Source organism: Enoplosus armatus, chromosome 6 (assembly GCF_043641665.1).
Source record: "Enoplosus armatus isolate fEnoArm2 chromosome 6, fEnoArm2.hap1, whole genome shotgun sequence".
NCBI lineage: Eukaryota > Metazoa > Chordata > Actinopteri > Centrarchiformes > Enoplosidae > Enoplosus > Enoplosus armatus.
In genome coordinates this window covers 11,519,383-11,532,128 of record NC_092185.1, presented here as the reverse complement: position 1 = coordinate 11,532,128, position 12,746 = coordinate 11,519,383, and the positions used below count along the sequence as shown (strand labels likewise).

Below are 12,746 nucleotides of genomic sequence, written 5' to 3'. Positions count from 1 at the left end.
AAATAAAGAAATTAATTTATTGACACAGTAATGGATCTATACAAATGTACAGAGTATTTGATTCTAGTATTTTGTGTATTTCATTTTGGTCTTCACTGTATGGTGTAGATGTCAGTTTTGGACATTTGGACAAGAGCAAAAAAAAGGACATTTTAAATCTCTTTGAACAGATGGCAGTGCATGTTTCTTTGCACTGAGAATATTAAAAGATGTGTAAATGTCAAAGGTGTTCAGTTAGAACAACAGCTCTGACCTGCCCTAATGCAAAATCACTTCCAAAGATGAGTGTGATGGTTCACTGTGTTAATACTGTCTCTCACTATTAACTGACAAAAACCTGCCAAGATTCTGTTAGCTGTATGACGCAGCTCCACAGCTTCTTACTTCACCACGATAATTCATGATGATATGATGCTGGATTAGGCAAGGCTGTGGGCTTGGAATGAACACCAGTCTCACAGCATGTACATTTGCATTTTAATCACCTTGTAAGTTGTGACTAAAAAAAAACAAAAAACACAGATGACCAAAACATCATTTGATGTCTCCACGTTGTTTACACAATTTGTCAATTTAAACAATGTTTATGAGGTATTATTCATCATTTGTAACACAGATACTAATTTGTATGATTTTTATATAAAAAAAAGAGAGAAATTTCTTCCCTGGCTGGATTTATAGTTTGCTTTCATTTATGAATAAACACATTTATTCTATGGATGTCACGTTTGATTTATTTTTCCAAACTGAGTGCTATTGCTATGCTTGACCTTTTTATAAAAACTGATGTGCATGAAAGAACTGGAAGTTCAAGCAAGCTCAGGTTCTCTATAATGTATAATGTTATAAAACAGTTGTTGGCGCAAGTGTATACTTGCATATTATACAAAATTCACATTTAGAAACCTCATACATTTTCCAAAATGTGCACATATTCTACATATCTGATTCCACTCAGTAGATACTGTTTTGTAAACAATGAAAAAATGTTAATATCCGCATTAGTGTTCATTCTTTTACTGCACAACCTACACTACATTAGACAGTAGTTCTGCATCTCCTGGTGTAATAAAAAAAACAAATGTTAAAGCTGCCATTGTTACTAAAAATTAATATGTAACATGTTCTAGAAAATGTTGTAGTATGTGTACTGCTGCTGGTATACTGGACACATCACTGGCACCAATGCAGAGCAACTACAGTAGCTTTCTGCACAGTTTCTACAGATATCCAGACCCATGCTCATGAGGTCGATACATGTATGGGTCAACAGTTCTGCTTCAGGTCATCAGTGAAGAGAATGCCTGCTGTAGAGAACGCTTCTGCTCACATGTTCAGATGGAAACAGGGCAGATAATGATGCGATCCTCTAGCATCACGCTAAGCACCAGGAAGATAAAGTAGAGCAGGAACATGGTGAAACCCAGTGCCTTGTTCATCTTCCACTTGCAGGATGCAATGGAGATGATGACAAAGAGGAGCATGATGAAGAGCAGCACGATGGCACAGAAGAGCCCGTTGCTGCTGACGGCCACTGGAGCCAAACTGTGGAATGATGAGTACAGGAGCCATGGGACTGGCAGGCTTTTGAAACAAAGTGACAGAGCGAGAAACACAGAAAAATGGGAGACAAAAGAAATCCATCAACCGAGTGTTCAGCTGCATTTCTTTTTCAATCGTGACACATGAGGCTATCGGAGCTCACCCCACTGTGATGTCGAAGATGTTACTGCCCACAGAGCTGGACACAGCCATGTCCCCCAGGCCTTTACGCGCCACAATCACACTGGTAATGAGGTCGGGGATGGACGTCCCTGCAGCCAGGATTGTCAGGCCCATAATCTCCTCTGAGATGCCGATGGTCTCACCCACCTACAAGGGCAAAGCAGAGTTCAGAGTGGACAGAAGCTGCAGAATTACTTACATGTTTTTCTCAACATGACTGACTCCGGACACAATCTTAAGCTCACTTTCAGAACGTATTGACTGGTTCAGGGAGATTTAAATGGAATTTTAAAATCCTTTGATATCTGGATTGTGTACTTCTACACCAATTGTTGTGAAAGCTGTGTTGTGCCTGTGTGCACAACCAGAAAACAAGGCAACACATGTTACCACAGTAACAGACCTGATGTGCCCACCACACCATGAGGTAGGAGAACACAGCAATCCACAGAATAGAGCCCAGGAAGGTGGCCGCAAAGAATCTTCTAGATTTCTGTAGAAAAAGTAAATGATGTAAAAGCAAAATACAGTTGAGACATTAGCTGATCTCAGAGATGCATCTGGTTCCCACCTGGTTGCGCACATCTGGAACTGTGAGCCACAGAGGGAAGATTATGGGCAGCAGGAAGAGGTAGGTGGCTTGTTTACGTCGTGTGTCGGGCCACTCTAAAGACAGAGGTTCATCTTCTTTCTCCCCTTCTTCTCCCCCACCACCATCTTCATCCTCCTCATCTTCATCTTCACTGGACTCATCGTTGTCCTCTTCGTCATCATCATCATCATCATCATCATCATCATCATCATCATCATCATCTCCCGACCCTCCTGACCCGTCCTGTCCTTCTGGCACATCCTCCTGAAGTGTTGGAGAAAGACATCAATGGAAGAAAATGAGAAACAAAGACCTAAAAGGCCTAAAGAGGCCATTTTCTGCCTAAAGTTGTAATTCTTTACATTGACTCTTACATAGACAGGTATCAAAGATTGACTTCTGGGCTTTTTGTTAACCACCAGGACATGGTTGGAGAGTACCTTCTTGTCCTCCGGTTGCTCCTTCTTCTCTGTCTCTGGGGCCGGGGCGGTTTCTGGCTCTTTGGTCTGCTCACTTTTCCCCCCACCATCTGCGAAAGGAATGCCAAAAATCTTGTGCATTTCCCTCATGCCTCTCACTCATTCAGCTATCTAAAGGAACTCCCATGTCATGTCATAAGACTTTAGGACTGGTCAAATGGAGTCATGCATGATATATGAAGTCATCCTCACGGCGACTGGACTGAATGAACTCACTGTCTTCATGTATTTGGATCTTATTAAATTTTCCTCTATGCACTTTGCCTGGTCTATTTGTACCATCTATGTTGTTTTTATACAGTATATTGTACCTGAATGCAATTTGATGTATTCCTTGTGTTTTATTAACACAACCCTGTACACAATTCATGTTTACTATTGGTCACCCACCTCCAGTCCACTGCCATGCAGTATAAAATGATGCTAAAAACAACATTTTCCCATTGACTGCAATAAAGTTATTATAATGAAGGGCATGTGTCATAGACATCTAATCTTCTGCCGTCACAGAAGCGGTTTGACTCATTCAGTTCACATGCTGAAGTATTTTGGCTGTATGGTTTTAATGTGAAACAGAGCTTTGCAGCCCAGATGATGAGCAGCTTTCAGACTCTGTTCATGAGCAGACTCTGAAAGCTTAATGAAAGGCGCCTGATCAGTGGATGACCATCACATCCTTCCATGTTACCTTCACTTTTGTCTTGAGTTTTGCTCTCTGCCTTCCGTCTAGCCACATTATTCAGAGTCTCAGCCTTATCCTTAAATTTCCCTACGAACAAGCAAAAACAAACTTAAAATTCTGTGATGAATTACTCAGTCATGTGATAATAATTACAATTTCACAGTTTCACGGTTATATGGAGGACAAATAAGCAGTCACATCTTTCATGAGTTAACATAGAGCAAAACACTGGCAGCATAACATCAAAAACAATAACAGCATTATAATATTTACTGCAGCCCAGAGCAATGTCATGAAAGGAAGAATGAGCTTTTCGAAAGAATTGCACAAGAGGCACTGCTCAGCACAAGGCAAGACTTACTACTTTTGCCCTCCATTGAAAACCCATTATACTGTACATGAATTCTGATCCAATGTCTCAGATTAAATACACCAAGCTAGCATAATCATAGAATTATAATCAATAGCAGAGGTCAATATAGATAACCATGCAGTGCATAGTAGAATGGATAGCAACAGCAAACATCCATTTCGATATTACATTCAAAGCATTTCACACTTTCTTTTAAAAAAAATTCCCTTTTAACTGTGCTAATATTCCCCAAATGTCATAAATATGTATTTGATTAACAAAATTATCTTTGTGTCTAGTTTGGCAGCAGCATCATTATTTAGGTAAGTAAGCCACAGATTATAATTGTATTATAATGTTGTTTTGTTGCATCTCAATGTCACCAATGATCTCCAAGAACATAGATGAAGGGAGTGGGTTGATACAGGAGCTGCTAGCTGTGATCCAGATTTTATAGGCTCATTCAAAAGCTGATTATTGTGCTGGAGTAGTGGAGTGTTTGGTGCCTGGAGGCCCAAGAGACGAGCAAGCCAAGAGCCAGGGCCACAGGTACACAAATGGGGACATTTTGCACCGTGGTCTTGCCTCAGGCAACCATAGAATGGAAAAATATGAACATTTCTGTGACATGATCCTAATATGATCACCATAGCACGGTGCACTATAAAACTACAGTGAGGGAAAGATGCACAGGACCACTCACCACATTGTTTAACCAGCCGGCACCACATCATAGTTAACAGATTAGATTACTTTTGTTATCTAACACTTTCTGGTATGCCTCTCACATAATATTGATTTAGTAATCATTATTTTTAAAAATCGGTCTGTTGACTAAAACCATAACTATGTGTGTCCAGAGAATCTTTTTCATATTTCACTGCGGGCCTACAAATGGATCCCTCAATAGACTGAGGTAGGTATTTATCTGCTTAGTATCAATCTGGACTTAGTGCTGCCTTCATTTGGGACACTTTGTTAATCCATTTCACTGTGGGAAGGACGTAGTCCACAGACCCTCACTATCAGCAGTTTTAAAGGCAGACAGTTACCAATCATTAGGGCAATGATTGTAGCGATGTGGTACTCACCCTCTCCTAGAGGGTCTAATGTGTGGATCATAAGTTGAAAGATGGTGTTTCTCATGGTGCTGTTGTGTAAAGAAGCTGAACTTCCCCCTCGCTGAAGGGATGGCTTCAACTGGGGAAAGAGATGGCTGCGGTCAGCTACTCACAACAACAGATGCTGACACATCAATGTTAGACAATCCTGCCATAGTGGAGGTCAGGCTTGTATTTTTTCATTTACATGTGCCAGCATTGAAGGGAGAAATGTTAACATGATGTTATGATGAACGGGAAGGTGGAAAGGTCAATAAGATGTAAAACAACACTGTGAGTGTCAAAGGAATAAGGATGTTGTTTTCTTTTTGCAGTTGATTGGTTGGTAGATTGTTTGATTTTTACCTTTAAATGATTCTTGTCCTCTGGAGCAGGAGGGGCATCATCTTCCTCGTCCCCATTTGTCTGCGTGCAACAATGTTTTTCAGTGATAATCATTAATTGGTAGAGATAGACCAAAGTTATTTTAGAGCTTAAATATCAGTATATACTGTATACTATAATCTTGTACATTGCTATTTCACACATTGTACACTCTGGGGGTCTCGTTACAGTTACATGTCAGTAAAAAAAAGATGGAGCTTCGTGTCGTGTATAGGATTATAATTTTTTTAACTTATCCATCACCCCATTGAAACTAAAAAAGAACACTATGGTGTGATTATGTATGATGTGAAATAGCATTTTCAACAAATGAAATAATTACATTTGCTCATTAGGAACCCAGCTTTAGCAGTATATCCAGCTCAACAAATGCCCTGAGTGTGCACAAATACTGTAGCTTACTTTGTGTAAATTAAGCCTCAATCACACTTACCAGGCTTAGACACAGTACATATTTATTCTACAGTTTGTACAGAGTCGTAGCTCCTCAGTGGATTAGTTTGCTGTGGCTGATCAGCTTTGGTCCTCCTTTGCTTGTATTATTTCACTCTTTTCACACGATTTGCATATAACCCCACAGGTGGGAGTAGAGATGTCACGAAGGATGAGTTATGTGACTTTGTTTCAGTAATAAACCACACTGCTTGTGATGAGTATAACAGAGCAAGAGACACAATTGTGAAAGAGCTTAGAATATGCATCTGGTTTATGGAGTGCCATATTGTGTGACAGTATTACTTTAGTCTTAACATGATTACACACTGGCAAAAATGGTACCAGTAAATAATTTGTGAAGTATCATAAAATCAGCAGTATATAATAGTATGCTAATATCTGTAGAAGCATTTAGACAACTTTTTAGACAGGTGCCTGCAAACTGTTGGTTAGTAACTCTTCAGGGTTTCTTCCACACTTGAGAAAACTCTCTATGATACAAATACCCAATAATGGAGTCATTATTGCGACAATTGACGGCATGAAAAATCTGATTTCAGACCAGGGTCATGTTCTCACAGGAGTGCTTACCTTTTCAGGTTCCTCCACAGCAATAACTCTGACAATGTTCTTGTGTTTGTAGAGTTGGTTCTTGAAGGCCTGCTCTATTTGCGCATTGAACTTCATGAAAATCACATAGAGAGTGTAACTGGTCACCAGCATCATGCTCTCCCACCACATTATGACATTATCCAGGAAGAAGATGATGAGTAAGATGAGGTCAAGTATGTAGAAGGACACATCTCTGAAAAGTGGCCACCAGGTTAGATGAAGTACCTCCCGCGAAAACAAAGCACACATTCCAATCACAAACAAAATGTTGAAGACTGCTGAACCAACGATTGTGCCAATACCCACGTTGCTGTGGGCGATGAAGACTCCTATCAAGGAGGTGAAAAGCTCAGGAGCTGAACCTCCGGCAGCCATGAAGGTGGCTCCTGCCACATCGTCAGAGATGGCTAACTTGTCTGTGATTACCCCCAGCGCAGGAACAAAGAACTCATCACACACAATCGCAAGTGAAATGAACATGTACATCATCCCAAAAATGTGGAGGATCACCCAGCCTCGTCTGCGGTCTTCAATAGAAAAGATATCTTCAGGGTATTCATCTTTAATACGTGGAGCTTCACCAGGAGAAGCTGGAGTGATGGTGGTTACAGGAGGAGCTGGAGCTGGTGTGGGTGTCTCCTGCGGAGGCTCAGGGGCCACATAGATGCAACGCACAATAGTCCGGTTTGTAGTTGGCGATGGTGGAGATTCAGTGGAGGTGGATGCTTTAAAATCTGTAGTTGTATCCGGATGATGTACCACATGCATCTCTGGTGTTGTCTGATCTGTGGGCTCTAATTCATGTGTTGCAGTGAGAGGTTCCTCCAGCCCCTGAGTCTCTACAGTAGCCTCCTCAACCCCTTCTGTTGAACCTTCCCCAAAATCCTCTCCAATCTGAGCCATTGGCAAAGGCTCGTACAATCTGGCACTGATGGTCAGCTGGTAGAGGGTACAGAGAAAAACCCCAGAGAGGAGAAACAGGATCCGGCTCAGCTGCAGTCGCTTCCTTCTTGTACAATACATTTTCCTCCAAAGCAGTGAAGCTACTGGCTATGGAGAATTAAGCCGCATAAACGGGCTTTGGTAGAGGACAAGTCCAGCTCTCTCCCCAACAGAGCATGGGGTGACAGAATTCAAAATTTCAGCAGCGTGATTCATGTCACATCCTCAACTCCTTGGAAAACCCAGCCTATTGTAAATTAAAGGAAATATCAGACATAGAATTACATTTAGACGGCAGGTGGCACAACAGTATTGTATGTTTGAAAGCACTTGAACTATCCAGACAATGCACCTCAAACATTATTGTCATAGCATTATTGATAAGCCCATTTAGAAGCTGTTATGACTACATTCTTTGCACATTGGTGGTTTCTGAGAAACAGAGTGAGTGAATGAGTGAATGATTACAATACACAAACACCAAGTAAAGGCAAAACATAAATGCACATAGAAATAAAAACTGGACAACTGAAATAAATAGAAAATGTCCTATGATAAGGGGTGAGGCTCCACATAAATAACAGAGAAGAAACAAAACAATGCCTTTTAATTACAGATGCAGACTTACCACAGAACGAATGTCTTGCAAAGTCTCCAAAAGCAGATTTCCACAGCTGGGTATTGTGGCACAAACAAACTGTTGCCAATGGCCAAAGGGTTATGTAGGACACAGGACAAGTCTTCACAATGGATCAGCATAATACCTAATACCTGAAGTCTTCTAAGAGGATTATGTGCATTGTCTCACTCTCACTTTATCATGAGCCTACCTTAGTAATATTTGATTTAATGCAAAATAAAAGTGGCGCTTTAGTTTAATGCTATTGTGTTGCATAACTATAGCATACACATCCTTTTACAAAACCTGAGACTGACACTTTAGAAATAATACTTTGATTATATAATGAATGAAACAATTAGAACAGGAAACGACTAACTGTAAACTCTTTAAAGACCAACTAGTATAATGTGCATATGCCAACAGCATTATTGTTGAAATTATGGCGTTCCTTGCTGATCTTTTGAGCCAACTTTTTCAGTATAAGAATATGAAATTTGCCATTTAAAGTGTGTATAACGTAGGAACTATTCATTCTGAGGTACACTGCTTCCACCCGGACGGAAGTAGTGGTGCACATTACAACACAAATGGAAAGCGTGAGAAACCATTGAAAGGTATATTTTCAGTCAGACTTCTAAATAGTTGTTCGCTTTTCCTCAATCAGTGCGTGTTATCCGTCGGTTTACAGAAAGCTAACGTTAGCATAAGTGAGCCGAACAACTAGCCAACGGCAGCTGTCAGCGGTGACTTGATAACTGATAACTTACGTGTTTGCTTTTAACGCCCTCAATAGTCGCTCTTTAGTTTGAATTAACCTCAGTGTAATCCTTAAACTCTCCAAATTCTGGCGCTGACACATTTTTATTATCAATTCTGCTAGCATAACTGTTGACTAGCTAACATTTACTTTTGTTCTTGTCACGTATCAAGCGACTTTGTGCGGTTGTTAACACAAAGTTACACACAGAAATGACCGTTTTGTTTCTTTTGTATGATATAAACATTCATAAGTACATACATACAAGATGATTATAAAATATATATGTTGACATGTCGGTATACAGTTTAGTTTTTCAATACATTTTCGAATAAAAAAAATATGAATTTGAGACTTTGAAAAATATATATTTAAAAGAGGTGTCTGTTAGTCCACTTACATATGAATGTGACATTTACCCAAATTAATGAGATCCATCAAAGTAATTTTTCTAAAGACTAAAAAGAATACTCACTGGATAAATATTACATAAACTCTCACAGTGGGTGTCCTTTTCTTTTGGAGAAAGTAATTTCAAGAAAAAGACTTTCCTCAAAGAGACATTAACATCATAGAAAATTAATGAATAATCAAATATGACTCGTTTAAACTCCTTACAGATAATTACTGCAAATATCATGTTGCAATGCTGGTGTGTATGTAGATGCAGAAGTAGGTCGAGGTGTTTACACATTTGGATATTACCGTAAATGTCGGAGTTTAAATTGTTATAATTTGGTCCGTGAGTGTGCATTGCGATCAGATAACGGCCCACAAATCAAGGAGTAATTGCTGAAATAGAGAATGCATATACATACACATATAAAGAAAAAAAAGCATTTTATGAGCGTATATGCATGAACCTATACAATAGCTTTAATGCCTTTTGCCCACAATAACAGGGAATAGAATGATGCCATACTGCAGCATCACGCTCAGCACCAGGAAGATAAAGTAGAGCAGGAACATGGTGAAACCCAGTGCCTTGTTCATCTTCCACTTGCAGGATGCAATGGAGATGATGACAAAGACGAGCATGATGAAGAGCAGCACGATGGCACAGAAGAGCCCGTTGCTGCTGACGGCCACTGGAGCCAAACTGTGGAATGATGAGTACAGGAGCCATGGGACTGGCAGGCTTTTATAAAGAAAAAGAGCAAGAGAGGGAAAAAAAATAAACCCGTCAAATGTGTATTAATCGGCATTTCTTTTTCAATCGTGACACATGAAGCTATCGGAGCTCACCCCACTGTGATGTCGAAGATGTTACTGCCCACAGAGCTGGACACAGCCATGTCCCCCAGGCCTTTACGCGCCACAATCACACTGGTAATGAGGTCGGGGATGGAGGTCTCTGCAGCCAGGAGAGTCATAAAATGATCCGAGATGCCGTGTAAACCAGTGCTCACTGAATAGAAGCAGCAGAATTACTCGTGTTTTTCTCAACATGACTGATTCAAGACACAAACTTAATATTAGTTTCACACAATCACTGTTTCAAGAATACTGTAGCCTGGCAGTGCCTGTATAAACATTTAGAAAACAAGGCAAAACATTTCATATTCCTTCCCTAAATGTTACCACAGTAACTGACCTGATGGGCCCACCACACGATGAGGTAGGAGAACACAGCAATCCACAGAATAGAGACCAGGAAGGTGACCGCAAAGAATTTTCTGGATTTCTGTAGGACAAAAGCAAAAACACACAGTTGAGGCATTTAAGGTACCACAACTGATCTCAAAGATGCATCTGGTTCTTACCTGGTTGCGCACATCTGGATTTGTGAGCCACAGAGGGACGATTATGGGCAGCAGGAAGAGGTAGGTGGCTTGTTTACGTCGTGTGTCAGGCCACTTTAAAGACAAGGCTTTATCCTTTTTCATTTCCTTTTCCTCTTTCTCATCATTCTCGCCGTCTTCATTTTTACTGGAGTCATGGCTGTCTTTATCACTGTCATCTTCAGAGCTTCCTGATCCATCCTCACCTGCAGGCATGTCGTTCTAGGGAATAGGCATGTGGTGTGTTGATCATGCCGGGCAATAGTTGAGTGATGTGAAAGATAAAAGTAAACACCAAAGAAGCATAAAGAGGCTGTTTGCCTAAAGTTGTAGTTCTTTACGTTGGGTCTTATGTAGCATATGACTCCACATGTGGGAGATGTCATGAGGGATGAGTAAAGTGGTTTTCTGTTTCATGGCCATTTCTTATAGACTTCCTGCGATGAGCATGACAGAGTGAGAGACAGAATCATGCATGAGTGAACAAACAGTTTACATTTTTGAGTATGTTGTGACTGTGTTATTTACGTTCATGTTGACATGATGAAAGCTCACTCAATATTAAACATAGATGGTGCTTTTTAATAATATTTTTAAAAATATAACAAACTACTTTTGTTTAAACTCAAGTGGAATAAAATCACAGTTTATGTTGTTAAAAGCTTCATGGCTTTCTTCTCAATGATATGTTGTGTTGTAACATGCAAGTACTCAAACATGCGTTTTTGATTTGCGACAAAAATAAATGTCACAGGAGTGTTTACCTTTTCAGGTTCCTCCACAGCAATAACTCTGACAATGTTCTTGTGTTTGTAGAGTTGGTTCTTGAAGGCCTGCTCTATTTGCGCATTGAACTTCATGAAAATCACATAGAGAGTGTAACTGGTCATCAGCATCATGCTCTCCCACCACATTATGACATTATCCAGGAAGAAGATGATGAGTAAGATGAGGTCAAGTATGTAGAAGGACACATCTCTGAAAAGTGGCCACCAGGTTAGATGAAGTACCTCCCGCGCAAACAAAGCGCACATTCCAATCACAAACAAAATGTTAAAGACTGCTGAACCGACGATTGTGCCAATACCCATGTTGCTGTGGGCGATGAAGACTCCTGTGACGAGAGCAAAAAGCTTAGGGACAGATCTTCCGGCAGCCATGAAGGTGGCTCCTGCCACATCGTCAGAGATGGCTAACTTGTCTGTGATTACCCCCAGCGCAGGAACAAAGAACTCATCACACACAATCGCAAGTGAAATGAACATGTACATCATCCCAAAAATGTGGAGGATCACCCAGCCTCGTCTGCGGTCTTCAATAGAAAAGATATCTTCAGAGTATTCATCTTTAATACGTGGAGCTTCACCAGGAGAAGCTGGAGTGATGGTGGTTTTTTCCCATTTTTCCCCAAAGAAGTGGCATTGACCATGAAGAATCAAGCTGCAAAAATGGGCAATGGTAAAGGGGAAGTCCAACTTTTTCACTAGAAGACCATGGAAAACCCAGCCTACTGTAATAATAATAATAATGACAACAGCAGGTGGAGCACCACTTATATTTGCAAGCATTCATTCAATTATATTCAGACAAAGCATAGTTGCCTGCCATTAGCCTACTGAAAGGCCCATACTTACATACATATATATGACGTTGGACAATATAAAAGGATTATGTGCAGAGTGCATTCTCACACTCTCTCAACTGATCACTAAAGCATTGGCCATAAAGCCTGACAGGCGTTTGCAATATTAATTTAACAGCCATAAACACACAGTAACAGTGCGAGCTGTCTTACCTTCAAACGGGAGATTCTTCCTCACCAGTTTCTATGCAAAACTATCCACCAAATTAAAATCCAGGGCTCTGCCCGGGTCGCTAGACACCAAAAGCTAATTATGCACTATAGGCTAAGATTTTCCTCTTGGGACATCGAGCATTTCCCTCCCATAACTTTTACATTTCGTGCAGTTTATTGCACAAAAACAACTTCTCTTGTTGATCACTCCGTTTTCTTCCACCCCCGCGTGCACGCGGATTTTACACGTCACAGTTTGAACTGGAATCACTAAATTCAGGTGTAATACATCCCAGATCTAATGTGCATAAGCCAATCGAATTAATGTTGAAAAGATTTAGTTTCCCTGGTGATTTCTGTGCAGATCTTTCAGCACAGAAATAGGAAAAGATCACATAGGAACTATTTATTGAGAATGACACTGCTGTCACCCGGACGGATGTTGTGGTGCACATTACAACACAAAC

General features: G+C 40.4%; 2 protein-coding genes across 2 annotated transcripts; both read right to left on the bottom strand.

Moving 5' to 3' along the window:
- Window positions 1-1,334: 1,334 nt before the first annotated feature.
- Window positions 1,335-7,405, bottom strand: LOC139286413 (sodium/potassium/calcium exchanger 1-like). The gene is made up of 9 exons (XM_070907196.1): window positions 6,362-7,405; window positions 5,297-5,356; window positions 4,922-5,030; window positions 3,485-3,565; window positions 2,758-2,846; window positions 2,297-2,581; window positions 2,129-2,218; window positions 1,706-1,872; window positions 1,335-1,584 (listed from the first exon to the last, which is right to left on the bottom strand). The coding sequence occupies exons 1-9, from the start codon at window positions 7,403-7,405 to the stop codon at window positions 1,335-1,337; spliced, it is 2,175 nt and encodes a 724-aa protein (XP_070763297.1).
- A 2,174-nt stretch (window positions 7,406-9,579) lies between these two features.
- Window positions 9,580-12,092, bottom strand: LOC139286266 (sodium/potassium/calcium exchanger 1-like). Its single transcript, XM_070907006.1, has 6 exons — window positions 12,073-12,092; window positions 11,237-11,924; window positions 10,467-10,706; window positions 10,294-10,387; window positions 9,949-10,111; window positions 9,580-9,841 (listed from the first exon to the last, which is right to left on the bottom strand). Exons 1-6 carry the CDS (start codon window positions 12,090-12,092, stop codon window positions 9,580-9,582), a joined length of 1,467 nt encoding a protein of 488 aa, XP_070763107.1.
- Between the last annotated feature and the right edge of the window lie 654 nt (window positions 12,093-12,746).